A 27,591-nucleotide genomic window follows, 5' to 3' on the forward strand; every position below is an offset into this window, starting at 1 on the left:
AACAATAAGAAAAGTTGTACTGTCACATAAAAAAAAATACAAAATTGATAAGCGAGCGACAATTAGATCTAAGTCCCCCCCGGCCCCTGTCCCCCCAAAATAAATCCGTAGTAGGTCTTGAAGTTTTTTTGGATTTAATCTTCTTGAGGAAGGGAATGCTAATTGCTGTCCTCTTAGTCACTTAGGTTTAGCACGTTAGCACTTTTTGTTTATTTCTAACAACTGTTAAAGGTGATAAGTTTAGGATTTAGGATTTTCAAGTTTGGGAGAAAGAAGCTTCATAAATCTTCATGTAGCACATGCAATATTTTCTTACTCATCTAGATGGGGCTTTTGGGTTAAATATAAAGGCTAGTGCAATGGATATTGATTAAATGTCCACTCTATCTTTAAAACATTGAGTGCCATCTAGAGGAGTAAAACATATCAAATGTGCTTCATGAATATTTCATGAAGCTTCATTTGTCGATCACTAGTAATACATATTTGCATCTGAAAGTGTGATATCGTAATTTACAAGATTATTATGATGATAAATATTGTTACTTAATTATTTTAGTTGTAAATAGTTTCTTTGCATATTTAGAAACGCTCTATAAGTCAAATTTATTAGTAACAGTAGTCATGGGAGTTTGGGTGTCGGGTATAGTAGGCGAGCTCACATCACAGAGAGGGCTTTTTTTTTGTCCTCTCTTTCACTGATGGAATGATGATGCGACTGAGAGGTCAAGCAACATTTCCCTTCTTCATCAGGTTCAGTTTGGTTCACCCTGACACACTTTCTGGGTGGAGGGAAGAGTTGAGGAACAAATTAATCGGGCTATTTCTCTCATGTTAGGTCTTTTTCCTGAGAGGAGCGATGTGGAAAAAGATGAGAGGAGGCAATCAGAGGGACACTGTGAGATGGTGAAACCTTCCGCTTAAAAATATAGTGGCACCTTGCTCGTCTATAAGCTCAATAAGACATACACGTCGAATAATATTGTGTAGCTCACATCACATGGTAAGATGAGGATATTTAATTGAACTGCTCATACCAGCTAGCCACAGGAAGGTTTGTCTTACTCTGTCCATTGGCTGATTTGCCCCACTCATCTACAAATCTATAAATAAATGTATGTTGACCACTAACTAACCTCTTTTTCAGATTTTACCGCCTGCTCTATAACACAGCAGCTCTAATTTACACTGTCCCATTGTACTACCTCCTATCTCACTTTATGAATGCCTCCCCAACCTCCTTCTTCAATGCGCCCTGTCCCCCAACCCCCAACCCCCCTCCAAACCCCACTTCCAACAGAAGCTCAGAGTAAGCCCTACTACTCCGATTACTCCCCCACCCGTTTGGTTATCCACAAGTTGTGCACCAGCCACTACCTGGACCTCTTCATCACCATCGTCATAGGGCTCAACGTCATTACAATGTCCATGGAGCACTACCAGCAGCCAAAGGTCAGATGTGGTGCAGGGGGAAAGTGGGGTAATAATGTTAACCTGACAATTTCCAAGGATTATTCCAGTTTGCATATATATATATATATATATTAGGGGTGTTAGAAAAAATCGATTCGGCAATATATAGCGATATTACAGCGCGCATTTCTCGAATCGATTCGATATGCAGCCGAATCGATTTTTAAACATCAATTTTTTTTATGGGAATATTCAACAAAACGTCTTACTTAGGGTTAGGATTCACACATTAAACATGGAAGAATGTTATATTAATGGAACATTAGGCCTTAATATTTTATTTCAGTGCTGTGGCTCAGTTATAAGCCTAAATTTTCAGATAAAAAAAAAAAATCATACAACTCTTACAGTGTACATGTACAAGTTTACTGATTAGTATTTTCTAAATTAGAGGGTTTTTTTAAATCGCAATAATCAATGTATGGATTCGTTTCAGAATTAATCGGTATTGAATCGTGACCTATGAATCGTGATACGAATTGAATCGCTAGGTACTAGGCAATTCACACACCCCTAATATATATATATATATATATATATATATATATATATATATATATATATATATATATTCCAAGTCGTTGTGGCACATTTGGGTCAAACTTGAATGTTTCTATTTTATTTTTTATTTTTTATTTTTTAATATTGGCAGTCTTAATGATATTCATCTTCTCTGCTCAATCTTCAGGAACTGGATGAAGCATTGAAGATCTGTAACTACATCTTCACTCTCATCTTTGTTCTGGAGTCAGTCTTCAAACTGGTTGCCTTTGGTTTTCGACGCTTCTTTAAGGACAAGTTAGTATTTGAATAGCTGACAGACAGCCCGGGATTGATGAGATGATTTATCAGAGTGTCTCCAAGACAGTTCAAACACAAGTCTCCAACAAACATTTGCGGTAGCTTAAACTTTCTGGTTTTGACAACATGATTCCAACCGATTGATGGAAACAGTTTTTTTTTCATTAGCTCATCAGAAGATGGTTGAAGACTGTATGAATAAAAAACGCCTCATTAAACACCCATAAAACAAGCTGCCTGAAATGATTTCATATCTTTGAAATCTCTGGCTTGCCGATGAAAACCACAACGTGGCGCGAAAGCACGCACGCACACGCATTTCTCATTAATATGAAAGCAGCCTCACACAGACCTCAAGTGGAGGTATCATAACTTTGGAACTAATTTACTCAAGGTGGTCATGTCCATTCTTCGCCAGAGTTGATTCTGACACAACACACTCAAGCACAGGAACTGGATGAACATGATTAGCACAATCACTCATCGTTATTGTTTCTAACTTTTTTACACATTTATCAGGTTCCAAACATTTTCTGCTTGATAGAAAATGCCAGGATATGAAGCAGCTGGTGTCTTGTTCTATAAAACTGAAAAAAATTCATTCTTGTCTAATTAGTCTAATTACCCAGAACCTCCAAAAAGTCTATAATCAAACATTTATGTAAGTTTACTTGACTTCCCAAAAATATTTGCTATGCTTCACAAATGTAATATGCATAGGTTAATTGAACACTCTAAAATGTCAGTAAGTGTGAAATTGTGTGTGCGTGGTTGTTTGTCTATTTGTAGCTGCCGACGAGCTGGTGTACTCTTCCTCTTACTCTGAGCCACCTGGGATAGTCCACCACAGCCCTAATGAGGAGAAGTGTTATCGAAAATGGCTGGATGCAAAATACCACGAGATGCAAACCACTCATCTGTAAAAAGAATCAGATTGGATTTTATAAAGAATTACAGAAATGAGCCAAAAAAAGTTTTGGAACAAATGAAGAATGAAACAGGCTGGTGAAGTCAATGCAGTGCAGGCAGGCTTGATGCAGTTATTGCAACAAAATATGAAATGTTATTCATTTTAAAGGGGAAATCACCCTTAAACATTTCTTGACAATAATATGTTATATGTGACCACACTAGTCTGAACCTGACATTCTGATTAATATCACATTTGTGGAATATGAGTTGTGCAGCAAAAATCCAGCTGTTTTTATCCATCTTAGGGGGCGGCCATTTTGCCACTTGCTGTCGACTGAAAATGGCATCACAGTTGCTTAGGGCTTAGGCAACGACCTATCACAGCTCACCTCTTTTCTTAAGCTGAGCTGTGATTGGTTGTTAACTGAGACCTGAGCAACATTGATGTCATCTTCAATCAACAGCAAGTGACAAGACGGCCATTGCTGCTTAACTCATATTTCACTAATGCAATACATGCAATACTCATTATCCACTGGGGTTAGGTCCCAAAAATACCCGCAGTAAATGAAATCCGCGAAGTAGTTAGCTTTATGTTTTACATAAATTATAAATGTTTTAAGGCTCACCACACAATTTATACACCTTTCTCATCGAGGCAGTTACACTTTCTCACATTTCTCTCTTGTTTAAACGTTCTCAATGTTCAAACCTTCATAAATTTCATAAAAATACGTACATTACTGTAAAAAAAAAAAAATGCAGGCAAAATTGCACTACAACAAATCCGCGAAACAGCGAGGCCGCGAAAAGTGAACCGCGTTATAGCGACGAAACGCTGTATTAACCAGAATACCAGATTTAAAATAGTGGTGCTGCATAGAACATATTGTCAAAAAATATTTTGGATTGAGTTCCCCTTTAATCTGCAATTTAAATTTTAGTATACAACAAAAAAAAAGGAATTGACCTTACACACATTCACAGTCACTTTGGTGAAGAATGGATCAATGGTGACCACAAGTGGACAGAAATAATATTTACACCTCACATGCATATACTGTATTGTTCGTGTGTAGTTTGCTTGAAAATGTTTATAAATGATACTATAAATATTTCGTCACTACTACTATTTCTTCTAATCAATAATCAAGATCCATTATTATTATTATTATTGTAAAAAAAAATGTATTCAAGCTAATGTAGCTATTGCCTGGATGAAGGGAAGTGATGCAAGTTTTGGACTGATGTGAGCGCATGTGTATAGGTGGAACCAGCTGGACCTGGCCATCGTGCTGCTGTCCATCATGGGTATCACTTTGGAGGAGATCGAGGTCAACGCGTCACTGCCCATTAACCCGACCATAATCCGCATCATGAGAGTGCTGAGGATCGCGCGAGGTATGAGCTAACAGCCTACAGACCTTCACCCTCCCTCCCTCCCTCCCTCCCTCGCAGTTCACTGATTTTTAAGATGTCTTTGTAACACGTCCGCATCCCCGGGAGTCTCCCTCTTTGTCATTTTTATATGGCAGGAGCAGGAGCAGATGGCACTGACGGAAGCAGCCAGCTGACAAACCACAGTCAGAAATTGAAGTCAAGAAAGTGTAGTTTGGAAGCGCCAAGAAACATCATGACAGTAACTGAATAAAGCTGCCATTAACTGAGACTGTATGGAGAGACTATGTCATAATAAATGAAGGAACAGAAAGAAAAGGACGACAGCAGTGATTAATAACTCCCGAACTGAAAATAGATTACACGATGAAGTGAAAGGAGAGAGAAAGAGGACTAAGTGACAAGGGGAAAAGTTTAGATGATAGGAATTTAGGGAAGATAAATGAATGTGAGCTACATAATCTAAGGGAGCACGACAGAGAAAGAGGACACCTGATGTGGCAACTACCTTTTAAGAAAATATTAGTGAAGCATGGATTGTAAATGGAACAATGATTTTGTGAATACAAAAGCCGGTTTAATGACAGTACAGTTAAACCTAATCAAACCCAAGTTTGGGAAGTCACAGTGAGATGGAATAATACATGACAACTTAAAAGGACACTTGACTCATTTTTCAGCAGTAAAAAGTTAATAATTTGTCCAGAAAGAATTTGATAACGTTTTCATGTAGAATTAATACCTTTAAAAACTCATTTTCCCACTTTCTGTCGACTGAAGATGACATCACCTGTGATGAGGAAGTAGGTAACGACCAATCATGGCTCAGTTTGCTGACCAAACCCAGAAAACAGGTGAGCCATGATTGGCCATTACTTACTTCCTCAGCACAGGTGATGTCATCTTCAATCAAAGCGTAGTGTAAAAAATAGTTTTTAAAGCTATTAATGGTACATGAAAATTAATGATATTATTAAATTCATTCCAGACAAAATATTAATTTTTCACTGCTGAAAATGGCTCAATGAGTCAAGTATCCCTTTAATTGAACGTCAACCATTTACACTGACTACGTAACATATTTTTTATTGTATTAACTTGGAGAAATGGAAGAACATGAACACTAGTTGTCGTCTAATTAAGAACATCAGTCAATCAGTGAAGAGAGCAGAAAAAGGAAATACCAATGAAATACATTCAAAATACAATATGCTGCCAACCTAACCCAGCACTATAACAAAAAAATAGCAGAAACACAGAATATGATGTTCTATTGCTATAAAAACATGGAACCTACCAAAAGTTAGAGTCTCTTCTTTCTCAGGAAAAAAAATGTTTCCATTTTGCAGTAATAAGCATTGTAATATAGCTACCGGTTAGTTTCATCATTATTGAACGGTGAACGGTATGGGATTTTTTAATAGGTTTTTGGTGAACTAATGAATACACACACACTCGCACGCACGCACGCACGCAAGCACATACACATACTCACCCACATACAAAAAATAATAATAATAAAAGAGAAATGATGATGATGACATGTCTAATCGGTAAAATTACCGAATGAACAATACTGAGCTCATTAGAAAAAGAAAAGAAAAGAAAAAAAAAAGAAAAAAAAAGTTTCATCATTATTCACAAAACTGTTGAAAACACTGGGGAAAACAGCTTGTTGAAACAGCCCTGGTTGATCTCTTATACTCTGCTTGCACCTACGGGACGTTTTTGCTTTAAGCGACCTCTTCTGGTAAGAGGCTGCATCAAAGCCTTCTGTATGCTCTAGCATAAAAATAAATATAAACACGTTTTTGGGACCATGGCATTATTTAAAATAGAACGTTTAAATACGCTTTGGGGAGCAAATTACTGTTTTTAAAGCATTGTGACCGGATGTGTCAAATATGACACAAATCAAAAGTCATATGTGGATGTTAATTTTCAGGGGGAAATTTTTTTTTTTCAAAAGGACTAATAAATACTCTATTTACAAAGAATCAGAATTTTCTCTCATATATTTCATGGTTCAGGCTTCATAGGGTTAAATATGTTGACGGTGTTAACCTAAGACACAATAAATATCCTAATTTACAAGGTTGAATTATTGCCGAAGCTTGAAGCCCGGAAGAACAAGAGCATTGTTGTGAAAATGTCACACACATGACAGGAGAATAGTCCCAATACTCATGCTAGTACCATAAGCAACTCACAAACTGTTTGCATATTTAACAAAGCTAATTTGCTAACTACATAAGGCTGACCACTCACATTAAAGTGTCAGCAATGACAAAAGTCGTAAGAGTCATTTTTCAAACCTGTGCTAACTTAGTAAGGGGTACAGCTGATTGGTGGAGAGGTTTCCTTGCATCCAATCATCTGACTGAGTGGCAGGCTATCTTGTTAAACAGATGGTGGGTCAAATTGAAGAAGGCGGGAGTGGGGGGGGGGGCACCAAGGGGCCAGACAATCCCAGAGATTGCACATTTACATACAATCACATTAGCAATGCAGATTGATACAGGAAAAATAGCATGAGCCTTACTATACCAGATGTGTTACCCTTTTTTTTCATGTTGTGCACCAATTCTATACAGTTCACTGTGCAGTTTCTATCTGTACTTTTTATTTTATTTTAAATATACTGCTTTTGGTTTAATTTCAAATACCGTAATATATTTGTTTTCCTGTCCCTGTGGCTTGTTGGAGCAAAAATTACCATATTTTTCTTGAATTAATTAATTATAGTGATGAATATTGCTGTCTTGTTATTACCTTGGATAAACTCTGCCTTTTCTTTCCTTTTCTGAGAGCCTCATGTGGCAACGTTTACTTATACGAGCTGGAAATTACTATTATTCAATTGGCTGACGTCATGTACTGTGTCACATGAGATGATGAACTACGTAGGACTAAATGCAAAATAGAAAGCCCAGCAAGCAACCCATAAGCTTTTTGGTCACACATTTGGGTTTTACACCGCTACCTTGTGCCAAAAATCATTAAGCAACAAGAGCACTCAGAAAGTGCAGACCTCTGCCAAGGCATTAACATTTGTCACCTGCAAAATCAATGAGTGAACTACTACGATCCAGGATTTTAATGGCTTAAAGGAATTAAAGTTTCATTCTTCTGGAGGGAACGGAATGTGATAAAATACAAGTGCAACAAATTATAGCCTGCTTGGATTTGACAACTATAAGGTTGAATGGGATTTACATCAAAATTACTCCCTATCTGGCTCAGATCCAGATGAAACTTGAAACAATGATTAAACTTTTTTTTTTTTAAACAACAAAAAAACATCCTCTTTGGTAGCGGCAATTAACTCATTCACTTCCAGCCATTTTCACTGAAGCAACCCCCTTTGCTCTCGGCTGTTTTACTGGATTTTGACTGATTTTGGAAGGCCCACAGAATATTGTGTTCTATTGCGATAAAAACATGGAACCCAGCAAAATAAACATTAGAGTCTCTTTTTGTATCTGTTTCAGTTTTGCAGCAATTTAGCATTAAAATATAGCTAACTTTAATCATTATTCACAAAACTGTTGAAAACACTGTGAAAAAGAGCTTGTTGCAACATGGCACTGGCTGATCTCTTATACTCTGCTGCCACCTGCTGGCCATTTTTTGTAATAACTACCATTGCTTTAAGCGACCTCTTCAGGTCGGAAGCTGAATAAAAGCCTTTTGTATGCTCTAGCATAAAAAACGTCTTTTTTTTAAACCCCGTATAAATACGTGTTTGCGAGTGAAGGACAAAGTAATAGAAAACATATTTATACGTTTTTGGGTTTGAATAAGTTAAAGAGATCTTATTAGACAGTTTAATAAAGCATATGTTTAATATAGATAAAGAATCGATAAAGAGAGCGGAAAAAAAGTTGCAGGCTTCATCAGCAGCTGGGAGACTATTTAACATTATATTAACACTGGCTGGATGTATATTCCAAAACTTGAAAACTCATTATATTTTTTAATAGGAAATAGCATTCCAAAATGTGGTGAGATCACAAGACGAATATGCTTAATTGCTTGGGTAAGCAGAATTGTTATTTCTATCATGAAGTCATGACCGTTTTAGGTTTTAGGTTCCTGCCTGCCAAAGTCTCATTATCATGTTGATGATACCTGCACAATGTTTATTTTGGGTCTTAATTGTTACCTCTGCTTTAATGACTCACAGAGGTGTATTTTAGCGTCATTAACTGCTATACTAATACTAATCACCTTGAAGTCATTCTAACCATGTTGTGTTATTTCAACTCTGGACCTTTGAACACTGTTTGTCGTTTTATGTATGAGTAATGAGTTATACCATACGCTCAACATTTCTGGAAACTTTCAAAGAATAACTTAATAACCACAATGTGTTTGTTTCCCTGCAGTACTGAAGCTCCTAAAGATGGCGGTGGGGATGCGGGCTTTGCTAGACACAGTTATGCAAGCGCTGCCTCAGGTACATCACAACCACAACCACTGAACCTGCTTTTCTTCCACATCATCGCAACTCCCAATTCGTCCGCCCCCGACAAGGATTGTTCATATCCCAACAGAAGCTATGCTGCAATTATGTCGAAAAAAATTTTTTGTTGATGCAAAGGTGTGCCTATTCACTGTGACCTTGTTGCCAAATCTGAAGGCACCTATTTGCATATCTGCATCCCTGCAGTTATTAATAAGTGAATTCAGGTGCAAAGGTTTTGCTCTTGGTGGGTTTGAAGGTTTTTCAGGTGGTAATTTGGAGGTGACAAAAAAAGTGTGAGAAAATAACACACAAAAAAACACTTCCCTATGTTCACAGTATTCTTCTTGTAATTCAAAGTGATTTAATAGTTCTACTGTTCCCAGCTTGTCAAAATTCTTATAATTAATGCATCTTACTGAAGGGGGTTTGACATATTGCTTTATGTTAATATGCATAACAAAAAAAAATCCTAAAACGTTTCTTTACCATAGCCAGTTACTTCATATTTCCCATAAAAAAATAGCCATTATATTTTAGGACTCTTTATTGCATGTTCTCTTAGCGGCTTCCCCTCGTATTTTGCAATCTGACAAATCCATTTCGCTTCCTGTTTTCACTCCACAGGTGGGAAATCTCGGTCTTCTCTTCATGCTCCTCTTCTTCATCTTTGCAGCCTTGGGAGTGGAGCTGTTTGGTGACTTGAGTAAGGCCACTTTATGCATGAAGATATCAAGCTTTTTTTTTTCATGTGTCATGTGAGGTGCAGAATTAGGACCCAAACGCAGACAAGGCATGGGAGTTAGGAAACTGAGTCTTTATATACAAAAGTAGAAAGTAACAACACAGAGCAGGGCTGGATTCAGAAACCTTGACTGAGAAACCCCGATTGAGATAGAAGGGCTTAATGCATGGAAGCAACTTCAAACACATAGACGTACAACTTGCATGGAAAAGTAGGGATTGCTGCACATTTCTATATGACATAAAAAAGGACTATATGATAAAATAAGATTGACTAGACCAGGGGTCTGCAACCTGCAGCTCTGGAGCCACATGTGACTCTTTGGTCTCTCTCCTGTGGCTCCCTGAGGATCTCTAAAAAAAAGTAGTACAATTGTTTTTTTCATATTTAGTTGTATTTTTTATATAAAATAGTCTTCAAATGAATTAATGCTTTAGATTAAAAAATAATAATTAATTAAATATTCCCCCCAAAAAAGTCAGAATCCAATTTTTTTAGTTGTCAGAAAAAGATGAAAAACGTTTTTAAAAATTACCGAAGTGTCCAAAAAGTGTCTGTAAAATGTCCGAAAAGGAGGAAAAGCAGAAAATGATCAATAAATGGCAATGAAATTGCCCAAAATGTCAGAGAATTGAATAAAACAGGCAGAAAAGAAAATGTTCAAAAAGTAACCCAAAATGTCCAAAAACAAAACAAAAGCACAAAATTACTATAAAATATTTTTGGAATTGCCAAAAAGTCAGAAAATGTATTAATAATTAAAAAAAAAAGTGGAAAAGAAAACATTCAAAAATGTCCAAAAACAAAACAAGAAATCCTGAAAATTACCATAAAATGTCCACAAAATTGCCAAAATGTCAGAAAATTGCTAGCAAAAAAGGCAAAAAAAAATTGTCAAAAAATAGCCATTTAAATTCCCAAAAAGGAAGAAGAGAGGCAGAAAAAGACCACATGTTAATACAATTGCCAAAATGGCAGACATTTGCCAGAATGGCAGAAAAATCGAAATATGTCTGGAAGGAAAAAAAACACACAAAAGGTAGAAGAAAATGAATGCCAAAGTATTGGATGCTGCATAATTTTGTGTTATGGTGCAGCTCTAATTAGCTCTTGGGCCCTCAGTACATTAGGCTAACACACTGTTTCCTTGATAACAATCATTAAATCAGATTTATTTATTTATTTATTGTTATTTATTTGGCCTAAAAGGGCTCTTTTGACAGGAAGGGTTGCTGACCCCTGGCTCACTAGACACTAAGAGTGACTAATATATGGCCATAACAACTGACAACATTATCATATTATCATCATAATAACTGCATGAGACTAGACAAAATAGGAGTGGCTAATACATCCTCATATATTATCATCATAACATACATAGTAACTGCATAAGCAACTGAAAACACCAACATTATAACACAATGATCCAACCCAAGCACAGTCATAACATCATTTATCATTTGAACTATCATGTTATCATGTTGTCCTCTCTTCTCTTCCCAGTTTGTGATGAACTCCATTCATGTGAGGGCCTGGGACGCTATGCAACTTTTAAAAACTTTGGAATGGCATTTTTGCTGCTCTTCAGAGTTTCGACTGGGGACAACTGGAATGGCATCATGAAGGTGAAATAAACAAATTTGTAAATGGAGTGACAAAGGTGGCAGTTTTAGTGTGTTGGTAAATTGCCATGAGCAGAGGTGTCCCAAGTATCCATTTGCATTGAATTCTGGCTTCTTCCACTGCTGACTGTACATTACTTTTCTTGCCAATGAGTGCATCCACTGAGATTCTTTTCCCTCCTCTTTTGTATCCGCTTGTATTCTGAAGCGTAATTATTTTCTTGCTAGTGTATTCATTTTAGGTGACCTCTAATCCATTTTAGTGCTCACATTTTCTATGAATTTGTCTTATTCTACGTTTGTTTTAGAACAATTTAGCTGTTGATGTTTTTTTTGTTCTATGGTTGAGAAAATCTTAGTCGTTGTATGTGAATTAACAGTGGTAAAAATACATCATATAAACAAAAGCTAAGGATATCCAAGAATAATCTTATCTTAAAGATAAAAGATCTCAGCGAAAAACGGAGTAATGCTAGTACAGATATTAGCGCAAATTCAACATGGCAGTTTTCTCAGAACAACCAAAGTCATAAATAGTTTTCGATCACTTGATCAGTGTTTGTCCGCCATGTTGGAGTTCTAGATTAGGAGTATAAATTACATGGAAAGACTGACTCACGTTCGTTTTTGTTTAATCAATTATTTAATAATTAATGCAATTAATTAATTGTTAACTAATGAATTAGTCTACCAATGACCAAATGTTCATTTCCATGCTTTTTCCAGGACACTTTAAGAGACTGTGCCCACGAGACCACCACCTGCTACAACACGGTCGTGTCTCCCATCTACTTTGTCTCCTTCGTCTTGACCGCTCAGTTCGTCCTGGTCAATGTCGTTATCGCTGTCCTGATGAAGCACCTGGAAGAGAGCAACAAAGAAGCCAAGGAAGAGGCGGAGCTGGAGGCGGAATTAGAGCTTGAGCTACACGGCGATGGAGGAGACGTGGCAACGAGGTCGCCCCACCTCAACCCTCTTACAATAGGCATGGACAGGTCCAGTTCCGGGGGTTCCCCCTGGAGGTCTACTGGAGGTGGGGACATGGCGCAGGAAAGGGGCGTGGACTCACCCACTGTTGATATACCCAGAGACCCTGTAAACATCAGAGAAGAGCCTCCATCATGCCTGGAGCCCCCTCCGGAGGTAAGGAATACATTACACATTCAGATAAATCCTTTATCTGTTCATTTCTCACAAATATACTCTGAGGTTGTAGTCCCCTCTGCTGGGGACCACATTTTACGACCAATAAAATGACACCCACGACTGGTTGAGTGTGTAGTGTAATCAATTCATTCATTCTATAGGGCACTGAGATTGGGTTATGAAATAACAGAATAATGGCCATTCTTCACTGTGTGTTTTAAACACATTCAGTTCATCACCATTCACGACCATATTTGGTCAAATTCACCACACAGACAGAACCTTTGGTTTGTACAAAATCCATTCTGGTTTCTGGTTTGCCTTCTGTGTGCTGATTCGATTTCCCCCCAAAAGTAATACTTAAAATTTAATTATTTAGTCACAATCATAAAACATGTATCAATTGTAATCGCAATAACAATGATTTAACTCACATTTTTTCCCCAAATTTTTGCCATACAATTGTAAAAGATAGTAAAGGGGTGAGGCTTATTAAACAAATTACTGTATTGGCAGTGCCGTTTTGAGCCTTGTGTCTTTAGTCTTTCTCTTACATTCCACAGGCAAAATGTGTATTGGGTTAACTGAAAACTGGAAACTGTCTATGATTGTGAGTGTGAATGGTTGTTTGTCTATATGTTCCCCCAGATTGGCTTAGGCCCCGTCCACACGAAAGCCAGTTTCAATGTATCCTCACAAGTTTCTTACCGTTTAAGCCGTTCGTTCACATGACGGTGCGGTTTCGGAGATTGAATTCTTGCGTGATTGTGTTCGTCTTCTTCGCTGATTCTTCTTCTACGCTTTCCGTTAACCCCCTGTGGCTGCGCTACAGCGCCACTCCAGACTTGGCATGTACATTACAGCTGTTAAACGTCCTCAACGTCTTCTTTTGGACACACGCAAGTCTTGAAATGCTTCTGTGTGTACGAGATTTGTTAGAGGAACGAAGCCGGCTTTGCTTCCGTCTGGATGGGGCCTTAGTGTGCCCTCCCCTCAGCCAAAGCCAGCTCGAATAGGCTCCAGCTTTCCTGTGTGTCTATTGAGAATAGATTGATTTTATGTGACCATTCGCTACACACCTGAAAATGAGACTGAACAATCACAATGCAGCACAGAACAGAAGTGCGACACTTTCTTAGCCGAGCCTTTTAAATATTTTTGGGGGTCTGACACACATTATCCAGAGCACTGGTTCTCAGCCCCGGTTCTCGAGTACCCCTATCCAGCCTGTTTACCATGTCTCCCCTTATCAGGCTTCATGCAGAGCTTGTAGATTAGCTGGTTGTTTGAAACGCTTGTGTTGCTTGTGGGAGACATTGAAAACAGGCTGGATAGGGGTACTCAAGGACCAGGGTTGAGAACCGCTGATCTAGAGGTTGAAAGGATTACAAAAAGCCCAAAAGTAGTAAGTTGATTCCGTGAAAAATACAGTACTATCAGCCACATCGCTGTCATCTCCAAAGTAAAGAGTTTATTTATTTATGGTCTGCTATTGGCTTGTTAATCAAAATGCTGCTTAATAGCCAGCTCAGCTAACAAGGTTAGCTAGCTAGCTAGCTTTTTGCTTTTTAATGAACACATTTTGTAGTTGTAAAAAGAATACTGTGGACCCTTCGGCCTGCTTTTATGTGAAATTGTATTTTCCTAAAAATGGGATAATATTCTTCCACAAAGCTCATGTTGTTTTTAAAAGTTTGAGAAACTCAACATCTATTAACTCGGGATTTGGCTTAGCGCAAGGTAAATAAAAGAAGCGTCACATATCACACATTTGATTCTTTAACATTAACTACTGTAAAACTCCCAACACTAAAATAGTACAGTATTATTTTTAGATGACAAGTGAAAAGCGGTGAGTTATTTGTCAATCAAATGCAAATGTTAGTTTGAAAAACACTCTAAACCATAAAAATGAGGACCCCCTGTATTTGTATCCAAATGTAGGTCATATTTGATACTGTTCCATTTTGAAATGCAGCTCAGATAACAATGTAAATTTTTCTAATACACTTTTCACTATGGGACATCCCCTCCACTGTCCAATAGGTTTTACTGTACAGTTTGTGTGTGGCTGTTGCGGGTCCCTGCGGAGGACGTGCCAGTCAAAGGCAGGTCATAGTGCCATGGGAAAGCTGGACCGCATGGCCTTGTTGTGCTCTTCAACAGCTATTTCCAGACAACTTGGGGGGGATAGGAAATAGACATCTTGCGATCTTTGTGTTTCCCCTTTAAGATGCTGTCTGTCTGCTGATGGCTCTATCTTTACGCTGGTTTCTTGGGATTATCCTACTGTGATCTTACAGTGCCTTCTTGTGGCAGGCGCAGTAGTTGCTGCAAAAAATATATGCATCACAGGAACTGTTTTCTGTCATTGTATCTGTTTCTGTCTGATTAACTGTCGTTTTCTTTTTTTGTTTGTATTCATTATTTCTCCTGGCATTTGTTCGTGTGTCCCATCTGCACCCTCTGCTGTCCCTGTGTTTCTTTCTCTTCCTGCCTCACTCTCTTTCCTCTGCTTTATCCAAATTTGTCCAGAAAAGAGCACAGTTTGACTCAGTCTCCCTGGTCATCCAGGGTTCAATGGAAGGGGAGCTGAGTTTGATGGACAACTTGTCTGGGTCTGTGTGCCACTACTATGCGCTTGCCCCCAAAGCCAGCAAGCACAACACGGACAAAAAGGTCAATAACAAACAAGAAGTTCAAATGTCACTCATGTTATGCATGAATAAGAATTACTGTTTTCCTTCAGGGTTGTGAATGTATGGAAATATTCTTTAAGTGCCTTTTTAACAAAAAACATCAAAGTCATCAACAGATGCATCCAAACTATGGATGGTTCCATACTGATACAACATGCCAGGATTACTCAAGATCCAGGTGTCTTCTCTAATCTTGCCAACATTATTAGTGGCTTTTCCTTTGAACAATTTTGTCTCGGATAGAGTATGCCCTTTCCTTGTGGTTTTTTACTTGTATTGACCCTTTGATGGAATAATTTATTTTATTGAGAACATGTGATATTATCTCACCCCTTTTGGCAAATCTTAGTGTTTTATGACCATTTAGCGCACTAAATGTCTTAAAGATGGATGCTTTTTCAACTCTGCGGGATCTCCATTAAGCTGTAAAATATTTACGAAGGGGAAAAACAAGGACATATTGTCCGTACATATATTTTTTTGGGGGGGGGGGGTAGAACAGCATGCTTATGTTTGCCAAATATCATGCCGCCCAAGAACCATTACCATTTTCGTACTGGAATTCCTCCACATTTAATAACTTTAGCCAGCCTAGCACTGCATGGCATCTCAGCTATGATGTCATCCACTCATTTGCATCAGTGAACACTCAAGACGCATTCACGCATTCTGTCTTTTCAATAAGTTGCAACTTAGACCATATGTCTGTTTTTAGTGTATTTGTGTACCCATGCCCATGACACCAATGTAATACCTTTCCTCAATTACAATTTTTTGCTGAAGACTGAGGTGTAATCCATACATTGATCCATAATGTGGATGTCAATACGTCTAGTTCACATCTATGGTATTATGGGACCTATCACAGTATCATTGTAAGCTCCCACTTAAAAACATCTATAAATTGGTTTGAGGTGTTTTTTTGTTTTTGTTTCTTGCCTTTAAAATAGACTAAAAAAAACTCCCAAAGGGTCCCTTCCTGGACCTATTTGTGAGTGAAAGAATGTTTCCTTTAAATCTGAGGCAAATCAAAACATGCGGAACCCTGCAGTGCTCTAAATTTAAATCCCAGTGATTAAATGTCAAGCTTGTTTTTTGTTTTTTTCCTGTGTTAATTAAGAAGTATCTCAGTTGTATTTGGCATATGTGTTCATGTTTACCTTATTATAAGAAAGTGGTTAAATGTGCGACAGTAGAAGTAGAATTCTGTTCCATATTGGTGTTACCTCTGATTTCTAGTGATGGGAAAACGAAGCTTCATGAAGCACTTGTGATATTGTTTGACTCCCCTAGATGGTGCTCTTGGTTTAAATATGAAGGCTAGTGCAAAGGAAATTGATTACATTTCCACTGCATCTTTCAACCAAGAGTGCCATCTAGAGGAGTCAAAAAATATCACAAGTGCTTCATGAAGCTTCATTTTCCCATCACTACTGATTTCCACTGATCTGTACTCGAATTGAGATATTATACAGCGGGCCTAATAAGAAATGACAATTTTCCAAATTGTTTAGTTGTTTACCAGGACCTAAAAATAGAATCGCTGATTTATAGTGCATTTCATACACAACGTGACTCAATGCTTCACAAACTGTAACTGAAAGTACAACATTTAAAAACAGTTACAAGCAGAGTTAAAGAGATTTTAAAGCATAGTAAAGATTTTTCTTAAATGCCTTACTAAAATTACTAAAAATCAGAAAGATGATTTAAAAAAAATATACAAATGTGTGTTATTCCCAAGATTTCACAGTTAACACTCAGTCATAACTTTAATGACAAATTGAAAATGTTATTCTGATTCTTGTGGCAGGTGCACCATATAAACTTGTCACTCTATCTTAAAAAAAAGAAAAGTTAACCACTGTTTAAAAAAAACATTGTAAAAGAAAACATTGTATCATAACTCTAATAAGTGATGACTGAAATACGGTGATATATAAGTCTGTTCTTTTTGGTGTTTAGTCTTCTCTTTTTGCATTTTTCTTCTCTTTGCATCCCTTGAGTCTGGATGTTCATTTGGAATTGCCCTAAAAATACACAAAAAAAGCAAAACACACTTGCAGAGCCCTTTGATGCTCGCCAAACTTTGTGAGGTATACTTCCAACTGTGACAGGCATATTTTGATATCACATCTTGTCACTGAAATGCTTAAACATCCTAATAATGTTGTCCATGATTTCAAATGTATCATCCTTTATGTCTATTATGTTGTTCAAATGTATATTGCCTATTTGTTATCTTCATATTTATGTGTTTTCACAGTGCGCAGTGTATTTGCTTTGTCTGCTCACCCACCACTGTCTCTTCCTGTTTAGATTCCTCTAGCTGAGATGGAAGCTCTGTCTCTGACCTCTGAGCAATCCTGGTCCCTAGCTCTGACAGAGGAGTTGGTCGCTGACGATTTTAATCCCCTCTCTCTAAGCAGCCTGGAATGCAATGTACTGACAGTTCCTTTTTTCTTCTTCATACCTGCTCCTCCTCCTCCTGTTTGCAGTATCTTGTAGTAGTGTTTACTTCCGAGGGTCTTCCAAAGCCACTTGCCCACTTCACCACCGTACCATGCTCACATATAATTGGCATAGCGAGTGTGTGCCAACCTGTTCAACGTTTAGTTTAAACCAGATGTCTCAGCACACCTAATACTCCACCTCAATAGTTGAAATCAAAGCCATGGCAAATGTTTTTACAGTCCAATCAAATAAAATGTGTACCCTTGAGGTTTTTATAGTATAACACGCCTCAATACTAATTTCCCCACATTTGAAAAGTATTTATTTATTTATTTTTATTCTGATATGTAGTTTTACCACTGTTTTCTTAAGGTGGAACACAGGGGCAACAGATACAATGAAAATAGCAGAGGCCCCACAATTGAACCCTGTGGCACACCATAAGTTCAATTACACATTGGAATTCATATTGCACATAAACGAAGCCAGGTTAAAACCAATTTTAACAAAGACCTTAAAATGTGCATTAAACAGATGTGTTGTGATTTTTTTATGTCAATCCTCCTAAACTGCAGCTTCATCATCGTCATCAGACAGCAAATGTGGGGAAATGCATGCATTCCTTAACCAAAGCATTTGAAACCAGTTAGTGACCTCAGACTACCTTGACGAGGGATCACACCTATGGTGATGTCACACAACAGACCTGACGTCTCAACTTTCCTCATTGTAACTGTAACTGTAACTGTAACAGCAAGACCTTTGTTTTTGTTTTCTAAATTTGGGTATTGATTTTTTATCATTTCTATCAAAAGTACGGTAAATGAAGCAAGGTTGGCATGTTACTTACAGAGCTTGCATTATTGTAAGTCAGTATAACAACAAAATTATTTTCTAGCTATTATATATAATTAATATAATTCTAGAAAAAGATATATATTATTTGGACTTAATTATTTTAAGTTTTAACTTGCTTTCAACTGAAAATGACATCACAGAGCGTAAGTGGAAAAATGCCCCCCCCCCCCCCCCCTGAGATGGACAAAAACGAGTGCATTTTTCTGCTTAATTCATAAAATGTTGACATAACTTATCCTTTAAAATAATAATAATGACCATTTCTGTATCAACAATTTTCCCTCATGACTTTATTTTTATATGATTACACATTCTCCCATTTTACAGATTCTCATCTATACCTGACAAATGTTAGTGGAAATTAGAAATTCATGTGATATACTGTTCGTGAAGGACATTCCCACCATAAATTTGAAAATAAATTGACTGTCAATTGGGGAGTAGGGTTTAGTCACTCTAACCTTGGTCCATACTGCATCGAAGTGAAACATTTGAGTCAATTTGTGTAAGGCTCAGCCTGCACATGACAAAACTGTTAAATGGATTGTGCTGGGACAAGAAAACAGAAAAATAAAGAAAGTGAAGGGCTATAAGTGATGTTGGGAGGCCTTTGTGAATCTAACCATGAGTCGTCCAACTTCCTTTTTCTCTTTCTCATTCCATCTTTCCAGCCTGATGTGTCCTAGTGCAGTAGATTAGTGCAACCTAGCAGTTGACAGCTTTTCCCTTCTCTCTTGACTCTCTTTACATTGTTCTGCCTTTCTCCACTGTGCTTTCATGTGAGTCCATGTTTTCAGTCACGGTCCTCTCCTTTCAATGGTTCTGCTTGTGTTTGGTCTATCCTCTGTCTACTGGTCTTGTAGTGGGCACCGGTGGGCCAGGCTGCAAGACACTGCCCCAGCTGACAGCAGGCTAATACAGTTAAAGGATGCGAGGGGGATTAATTTATCCAAAGGAGTGCTTGCGCTTCAAAGAAATTGCTTTTAAAATTCAGTTTTATAAGATGGTGTGATCTGCGGCAGCTCTGTTCCAGCCAACTCCCAACATCTGTTTTCTGTGTATGCTGAAGCCCACTGCCTCTTTGTTTCTTGTAATGTAGAATATTAGACATTAGCCGCCAAGTTTTTTTATAGGAAAGTTGACTTCTGTCTCATTCAACAGCAGCTGGACTCTGGGGAAGCACTGGAGGATACGCTGCTGAGTGTCAGGAGGCCCGCGGTGGGACGCACACACTCCCTACCCAACGACAGCTACATGTTCTTCCCCCGGCAGGCCTTCGGCAAGCCCACCGCGACCTCAGCGCAGCTTCCAGCACATTCACCTCGGCCCCAGCACATACTGGGCTCTCATTGGGCCCATTCAGGTAACGTCAGATGCAGCATTTTTCTCCCTCAGAATAAAGATACAATGCAATGAATGTGGCTTACTATATACCACTGTGTGTTTTTTGGTGGTCAAGTTTGCTTTCTTGCTTTCTATTTGTTGTTTAACCCTCCTGTTAGGTTGGTTTCTCTGTTCCCGGGTCAATTTGACCCAGGCTATATTTAACGATAAAAAGCACATCCCAATAAACATTATTAACCTTTCATTGCAATTAATTCAAATGAACCATTTTTAACAGGTTTCATCATTAAATAGGGGAGACCGGGGCTAGTTATATACATTTCAAAACAACACAATAAACATTGTTATAGCTTATTATTAGCTGTTTTAATTGCGCATATGGTGAAATTAACCATTTCTTATAGTGGGTTGATGTGAATGTCGGGTCAGTTTGACCCTGTATATGCGCAATGTTCCTTGCAAATGTCTCAAAAAAAAATTGTGTCTGTTGGTGCCATGTTTGATGTTTTTGTTGAATTATTTTTTTTGTTGGGATCAAGGATTTCTTTTCCTATTGGCAAGATTTTTTAAATATGTGAAGGGGTGAAGGTGAAAAACAATAATTGTTAATATTGCATGTATCTTAATTTATCACTATACTGTATAATGCTGAAATCTTTTTGAAAAACTAGAAGCACATGTTAGTGGTGTTCTTCGGTTTTCTTAGTTTGGTAATGTGAGGTTTGCAAGTTGAACCGTGATTGGCCGTCGTTACCTGAGCTCTGAGCAACTGTGATGTCATTTTCAGTCGACAGCAAATGGCAAAATGGCTGTCCCCTGAGATGGATAAAAATGGGTGGATTTTGCTGCTTAATTTGCATTCCACAAAAGCAATATTAATCAGAATGCCTTGTCTAGATTAGTGGGGTTGCATAGAAAATATTATGTAATGAAATTTTTGGGGTTGACTTCTCCTTTAACCTTGACAGAGTTCCACTCTACTGAGAGCCTTTATAAAGTATCTTTTTTTGTTGTTGTTTTTATGCATCATGTAACTTCCTATCTTTTGGTTTTTAGGCTCCAGTGGTTCAGTGCGTTCTCAACCTGAAGAATTTTCCCAACGTCTGACCATTCCCACTGACCTCTTCAGACCCATCAGCTCCCACAGCCACTCAGACTCTGAAAGTATACCGCGACTCCCCCCTCCCAGACGCACACATGGGGTGAGCCGCAAGCTCCGCAGACAGGTGACCCAACTGCACTGTCCCACACCTCTTTTAACGCCTCAGGGATGATTTAAACTTTTAAGAAAGGTTAACATTTTACTTTTCTCTTGCTCCTAGTGGATTTAAGTGATATACTGTAGTAAGTAAGGTTTGTTAAACCACAATGCCCAAAATATCGGAAGTACCTTGTGGTACAAAACTGCAGACTTAATTAAAATAGAATACACTTTTTATGTCCCATATCTTATCCCAATCTTAGTCATGAAAAATAGGCACAACCCATTTTATCAATTGGAAATTAAAACAAAAACTAGTGATGAAATACGAAGCTTCATGAAGCGTCACAAAGCACTTGCAATATTTTTTTACTCCTCTAGATGGTGCTCTTGGATTAAATATAAAGTCTAGTGCAATGGAAATTGATAACATTTTCACTGCATCTTTAAGCCAACCATCTAGAGGAGTAAAAAAAAGTATCACAAGCGTTTCATGAAGCTTCATTTATCCATCGCTAACAAAAACCCAATTACAACCATAATAGTGAAAAATAACAAATAAATGCTATGTCAATAACAGTGTCTATCAAAGCTTCTTTTTTATCTTTGTCATAGCAGAATCATGCCCTCATCGATCCGCTGGATCAAATTAGAGTTTAAGCGTGCCTAATGTTGTGCCCAGTTCGAATGATTTGTTGCATACTGAAAATAATACATAAATATTGAAAATTTAAAATAAGTAGTATGCCTTTCCTTTCGGCTTTTCCCTTATAAGTAAATAATATTTCATCGCTGTCCATTTCTTATGTCCATTTTTGTCATTTTTATATTTATGGGATGGAACTGAATACAGACATCCCCAAAACTTTTTTTTTTTAATAAAAAATTTAATTAACGAATATGGATGGACATAACTGTTTTTCACTGGACAGCGATGATTTTACTTAGAGACACTTACCGACTAACATAATGTCCAAAATTCAGCATTTGTTAGTGTTTTTACATTTTCTCAACATTCAATATTTGGTTTGGAAAAAAGACAAGCTACATTATTGTGAGTATAAAAAATGCATTTAAAAATATGTAGCTTTCATTTTCTTTTCACATTCTAAACAGTGTCAATTCCCTCCTTCCCTTCTTCCCCCCATCCTCCCCCACGGATTTGCTACCTCATTATTTTTATTTCCATACTGTATCTGTTACTACCTGACCCCAGCTCAGTTGGGCCCAAAAACCGCCTGACCCCGAGCTCCTGCTCAAGCACAGATACTCCTGTTTCTGAAACAGTGAGGGAAAAAAAGCCACCATTTGGCCTTTCAGAAACACTGGACTCCATGTTCATATCGGGAGAGACAAACTGATTTACACATTTGCAGGCTTCATTCCATTTGTCATTTCTTCAAATGTTTGTCTACCTCGAACCATCTAGCACATGATAACAACAATCTAAAATTGTGGCCAAGCATTCCTTATATGACCAGAAGATTCTTACTTAAATGTATTTCTGTTTTTCTGATATTAATGATTAAAATAGAAGAACTCAGGGGATTTCGAAACAAAAGCAAGTGCTTGTCCAAATGCACTTTGATCATTGTGATGGATCACTTTTAAATTATTATAAATGTAAAATTACCTGACAGGGTGATCTTTTTTACAACATTGTTTTAGAGTGCACTCTTATCACTTGACTCTGGTTATATTGCTGAGGCTGGTGCATTAGCCCAGCCTGGCTATGCTATCTTTGGCCACTAGATGTCTCTGTAGTCACACCATTAACACTCATACAGGGAAGAGCATGACTAGCTCTAAAACTCATTCAAGTCCTTTTTCCTCATTTGCACAGGCAATTTAAACTGACACCACAACAAAGTGAAACATTATTTATCTGTTATTAAACCAATCTGTGGTCAATTGAGGATTAGAGTCTGTCACGACTTGAGGACTTTTGAGTATTAGAAGATATTGTTGTCACTAACACTTTTGCTGCTATAATTATGTGTGTTCACCTCATGACCATTGGCCTCACACACAAAAATGCACCAAGCACTGATCGGATTTCACAGTAAGGTTGTAAACTACAGTTGTTTTGTGCGAAGGTCAAAGGTTAAACTGGCAAGTAGTCTGGTTCAGAGTTCACTGGGTCAGCTGGCAAGAGTTTCACTGTTTAAAACACCGCTCACACGCGCACCTTGGGAAACTCTCAGAAACAATATTTGTTCATTGGCAAGAGAGTCAGGTGTCAAATTATTTTTCCAGGTTTCAAATCTCAGATCAGGCTGTGAACTTTGCATGCTTGTGCGGCTTTTCTCCTGGTACTCAGGCTTCCACTCACATTCCCAAAACATTCATTCATCAAGTGAAGAGTCTAAATCCTGTGATTGGCTCTCAACCAGTTCAGGGTGCACCCCGCCTACTGGCAGGTGGGATAGGCTCCAGCACCCCCACGGCCCTTGTGAGGAATAAGCGATTTGGAAAATGGATGGATAAATGAAGAGTCTAAAAATCAGGCGTCTGCAAGCTGCGGTTCCGGAGCCACATGTGGCTCTTTAGTCCCTTTTCAGTGGCTCCCTGTGGAGCTCTAAAAAAAAAATCTTAGAAATTGATTTAAAAAAAAATTACATATTTTTGTTACATATTAATTATTCATTTATTTGTATTATATTTTTCTTTTTTTTTTATTGTTTGGTATTTTGGTATATTACATTATATATACGTATATAAATTTTATATTCATTTATATGATTTATTTCATTTTTTTAAATATTTTTAGATAAAATATTATTTGAATGAATTAAATATTTAGATTATTCAAAAATGAATAATTGAATATTCCAAAAATGTCAGAGTCCAAAGTTTTTAAATTGTCAGAAAAAGAGACAAAAGGTAGATGAAAAAGTTTAGAAAAATACCTAAATATGTCCAAAAATTGACCATTAAATGTCCAAAAAGAGCAGAAATTTGCCCAAAAGATTAGATTACCATATGATGTACACAAAATTGCCACAAAAAAGTCAGAACATTTATTTTACAAAAGGCAGAAAAGAAAATGTTCAAAAAGTAACAAAAAAAATGTCCAAAAGCAAACGAAGAAAGGCAGAAGATTTTCATAAAATGTCTTTGGAATTGCCCCCCACCCCCCAAAAACTCAGAAAATTCATTATATTAAAAATGAAATGTTAAAAAAGTAACGATAAAATGTCCAAAAACAAAAGAAGAAATCCTGAAAATTATCATATAAAGTTCACAAAATTGTCAAAAAAGTCAGAAATTTTATTTGAAAAAAGTCAGAAAAGAAAATGTTGAAAAAGTAACTCTAAAATGTCCAAAAACAATAGAATATCCCAAAATTACCATAAAATGTCCAGAAACTTGCCAAAAATGTCCCAAAAAAGGAAGAAGAGACGCAAAAAATTACTATAATATGTCTATCCTGTTTTGGATAGTAAAGGTTGCTGACCCGTGAATGTGTTAATATGATTGGTGTTTTTTTTTTTTTTACTGTGCAGAGGGAAACATTTTAAAACATGAAGTGATTTAATATCAATTCACAATAAGCTGTGAGCAAGTGCATTTCTCTTGGCTTTTGCGCAATACGGCTTAAGTGTTGTAACTCTTAATTGCTGAAGTGACTCCAGTTTCTGCAGTGCATAACCACAGGATATCTGACCAGCTTGTGAACTTTGACCCAAACTACGACTTCTCATCCTCACTAACCTGTTTCCCCACCTCATCGTGTGGCTTTCCACCAAATTCTCCCCTCATTACACATTTATCTCCAACCTCCTCCCCCATCCCACCCTAAATATTTCATCCCCCCTTTTTTCCCCCGTTCCTCGTCTTGCAGGTCGCAGTGTCTACCGAGTCTCAGGAGGCCCTTTGTTCAGATGGAGGGGAAAGCAAGGAAGGACTTGCCAATGTGGCTTCTCTTGGCCTCCCTCCATACTCCTCTTCTTCCTCCTCCACCTCCTCACCCTTCACTCAGCAGCAGCCTGCTCTCCATCTGGTCCCCGCCACGCCCGGCGCCTCCCCGAAACCTTCGCGCACCCAGCTACGCGAGCAGCACTGCCTCGACTCCCGCTCGCCTTGCTCGTCCTCACCGGCGAGTCCGCAGCGACAAAACCAGGCGTCTTTGGATCAGGAAGTGTCTCGTATTACAGCGGGAGTGTTGACAGGAAGTGATGACATCAGGACACGGGATGATGAACTAGGCAGCGGCAGCAGCATTGGCGCTAAGGAGGGTTACCAAAACAATGCAGACTGCCAAGAAAGTGGGAGTACTTGTTTGAGACCGTTGAAGAGGTTTCACAGTGTTGACACGCAGGGCCGCAGCAATCTCCTGCCCCGCCCTCGCCCCTACTCCTGGTTGGACGACCCCCGTCGCCACTCGGTGGAGGTTTGCTCCCCGGTGGAGTCCGGCCCCCAGTACAGCACCACGTCCGCGTCCTCTGGTTTCGTCTCACAGGCTGATAGTCTGCAAATTAGCAGCCAGACCTCACCTCGGCGTAAGAAGAAGATGAGTCCCCCCTGCATCTCCGTGGACCCCCCTGACGGATCGGAACCCCAGTCCAGCCTCTACCCGGCTCTGGGGGGGTTAGGGTTTCCCCCTCCCCTGCCCAATCGGGACACCTGCCTGAGGAGGAGAGCGCCCTCTAGTGACTCCAAGGACTCTTTTGACCTTGGTGTTGGAGAGGGTTCAGGACAGGATGGCGACTCTCCAAACCCCAACCCCAACCCCAAGCTACTGACACTTCCCAGTCTCTCCTTTGAGAACTCAAACTCTGAGCACTGATCGCTGAACCGCAAACACACACAAAGATAAAACACAAACACTGATGCACTTTGTGTATCTTTGATGGTGATAGATCTAGTAATAACGCTGTAGAGAGTAATAATGGTTATTTGAAAAAAAAAGAAAAAAAGATTGAAACCTCTTTGGTTCCTTTTAGGAGCAGTGCTGTAGTAGTGTTACCGGCCTTCGTCTTTGTATTTTTTACTGCCAACACTACAAGACGGGAGACCAAACAAGACTTCCCCTCCTCTGCTACACTCGCATGCCAACGGCTGCTGCAGTTGGCTCCGAAAACATCTGGAGTGACATCACGAGCTGACGCCACCTTCAGTTGCCGTTTGAACTTTTTGGTGTTCCACAGGGTCGACTTTGACCGTTCATTGGAGGTACAAAGCAATATGAACGTTTTAGAGGCACTATTTTCTTAAATTATTGGGCCATAGTGTTTGTACAGGGCGTTGAGTCTTTTTTTGTTCTTTGTTCTGTTCTTTTTGTGTAATTTTTTTTTTTCGGGCTTGGGATCTAAATGGTTTGTCTTTCCACTCTAGGCTATTTTTAGCTTTCTTGGTTTATTGAGGAGTGAATGTTTTTCAAGTGCTAAGGACCATGTATTTGTAGAAAAAAAATGTACTTTGATATATATATATATATATATATATATATATATATATATATATATATATATATATATATATATATATATATATATATATATATATATATTAAAGGTGTCAAAATTAGTGCGTTAATTTTGAGTTAATTTCAAAAATTTAACGCCACAATTTTTTTTAAAGCGCTTACTTAGAAAGCCTGTACTGTGGGAATTCCAGTCGCAGACATGTCCACGTCAACATTTTGCAGTAATAAATTCAATAATAATGCATATATTTGTGGAGACGGGTCAAGTTGTATTTTAAAAAAATTTAAATGTGCAGAATTTCACAAGTTACTTAATGATTAACATTAGATAGCTCCTTATATGAAAAGAAAAATGCACTGAGCTGTCACCAACGTCTTATAAATGCAATTATCTAGTGGCAGAAAAAGAACCTCAAAACGAATCAATATCACACTCGTTGTTTTTAGTACAGCACATCTTTTTAATTTTAACTAAATTGTATGAATTATTATGAAATGACTGTAACAATGACTAAAAGATGCAGCCATATTTCTATTAATTTAAGATTGTATGTTAAATTAACAAGAGTATGAAAACTTTTTATGAAAATGTTTCTTGTACATTTGGAACAGATCAAATTTTCAATTAATCGTGAGTTCAACTATTGAAGTCATGTGATTAATTATGATCAAAATTTGTAATCGCCTGACACCCCTAATATATATATATATATATATATATATATATATATATATATATATATATATATATTTCATATATATAATTCATATATAATTAATTAAACAGAGCTTGTAGTTTTTTGCACACTCATTTACATGGTGATCGATTGTTAGATGGAGAAAGAAAGCTGCAAATGGTGTATTTTCTGTCAAGTCATTACAAGGCTGAAAAAAAGTGTTTTAAGGCAAAACTTTTGTTTCATGTTTTTTTTTTTTTCACTTCATACTACAGCTCCAACATTGTTTGGACTCTATGCTAAAAACAAAAGGCAAATACCAAATTGTGTTTTTCTTGTGTGATGCTGAAAATGATAACAAAAAG

General features: G+C 37.8%; 1 protein-coding gene and 1 long non-coding RNA gene across 20 annotated transcripts in view; one reads left to right on the forward strand and one right to left on the reverse strand.

Annotated features, from left to right (window-relative positions):
• Nucleotides 1–26,571, forward strand: part of cacna1g (calcium channel, voltage-dependent, T type, alpha 1G subunit) — a 205,111-nt gene extending 178,540 nt beyond the window's left edge. For 7 of the 19 annotated variants that reach the window (XM_086063911.1, XM_086063907.1, XM_086063914.1 and 4 more), the window contains 12 exons: nt 1,301–1,452; nt 2,162–2,271; nt 4,454–4,587; nt 8,973–9,043; nt 9,677–9,755; nt 11,301–11,422; nt 12,146–12,562; nt 15,101–15,244; nt 17,584–17,706; nt 19,738–19,939; nt 20,977–21,146; nt 24,966–26,571. In XM_086063911.1, the coding sequence (XP_085920037.1) occupies nt 1,301–1,452; nt 2,162–2,271; nt 4,454–4,587; nt 8,973–9,043; nt 9,677–9,755; nt 11,301–11,422; nt 12,146–12,562; nt 15,101–15,244; nt 17,584–17,706; nt 19,738–19,939; nt 20,977–21,146; nt 24,966–25,910 (2,669 nt within the window). In that variant the 3' untranslated portion in view covers nt 25,911–26,571. Of the gene's footprint in view, nt 1–1,300; nt 1,453–2,161; nt 2,272–4,453; nt 4,588–8,972; nt 9,044–9,676; nt 9,756–11,300; nt 11,423–12,145; nt 12,563–15,100; nt 15,245–17,583; nt 17,707–19,737; nt 19,940–20,976; nt 21,147–22,337; nt 22,408–24,965 lie in introns of all 19 variants that reach the window. The other 12 variants (XM_086063912.1, XM_086063909.1, XM_086063915.1 and 9 more) reach the window with 9 other exon arrangements.
• LOC147157085 (uncharacterized) lies at nt 9,977–13,352 on the reverse strand. Its single transcript, XR_015091582.1, has 3 exons — nt 13,274–13,352; nt 12,400–12,512; nt 9,977–12,280 (listed from the first exon to the last, which is right to left on the reverse strand). It is a non-coding gene; the product is annotated as an uncharacterized LOC147157085 (long non-coding RNA).
• Nucleotides 26,572–27,591: the final 1,020 nt, after the last annotated feature.

The sequence above is a fragment of the Leptonotus elevatus genome, chromosome 20, assembly GCF_054856555.1.
Source record: "Leptonotus elevatus isolate MCC_2025b chromosome 20, RoL_Lele_1.0, whole genome shotgun sequence".
Lineage (NCBI taxonomy): Eukaryota > Metazoa > Chordata > Actinopteri > Syngnathiformes > Syngnathidae > Leptonotus > Leptonotus elevatus.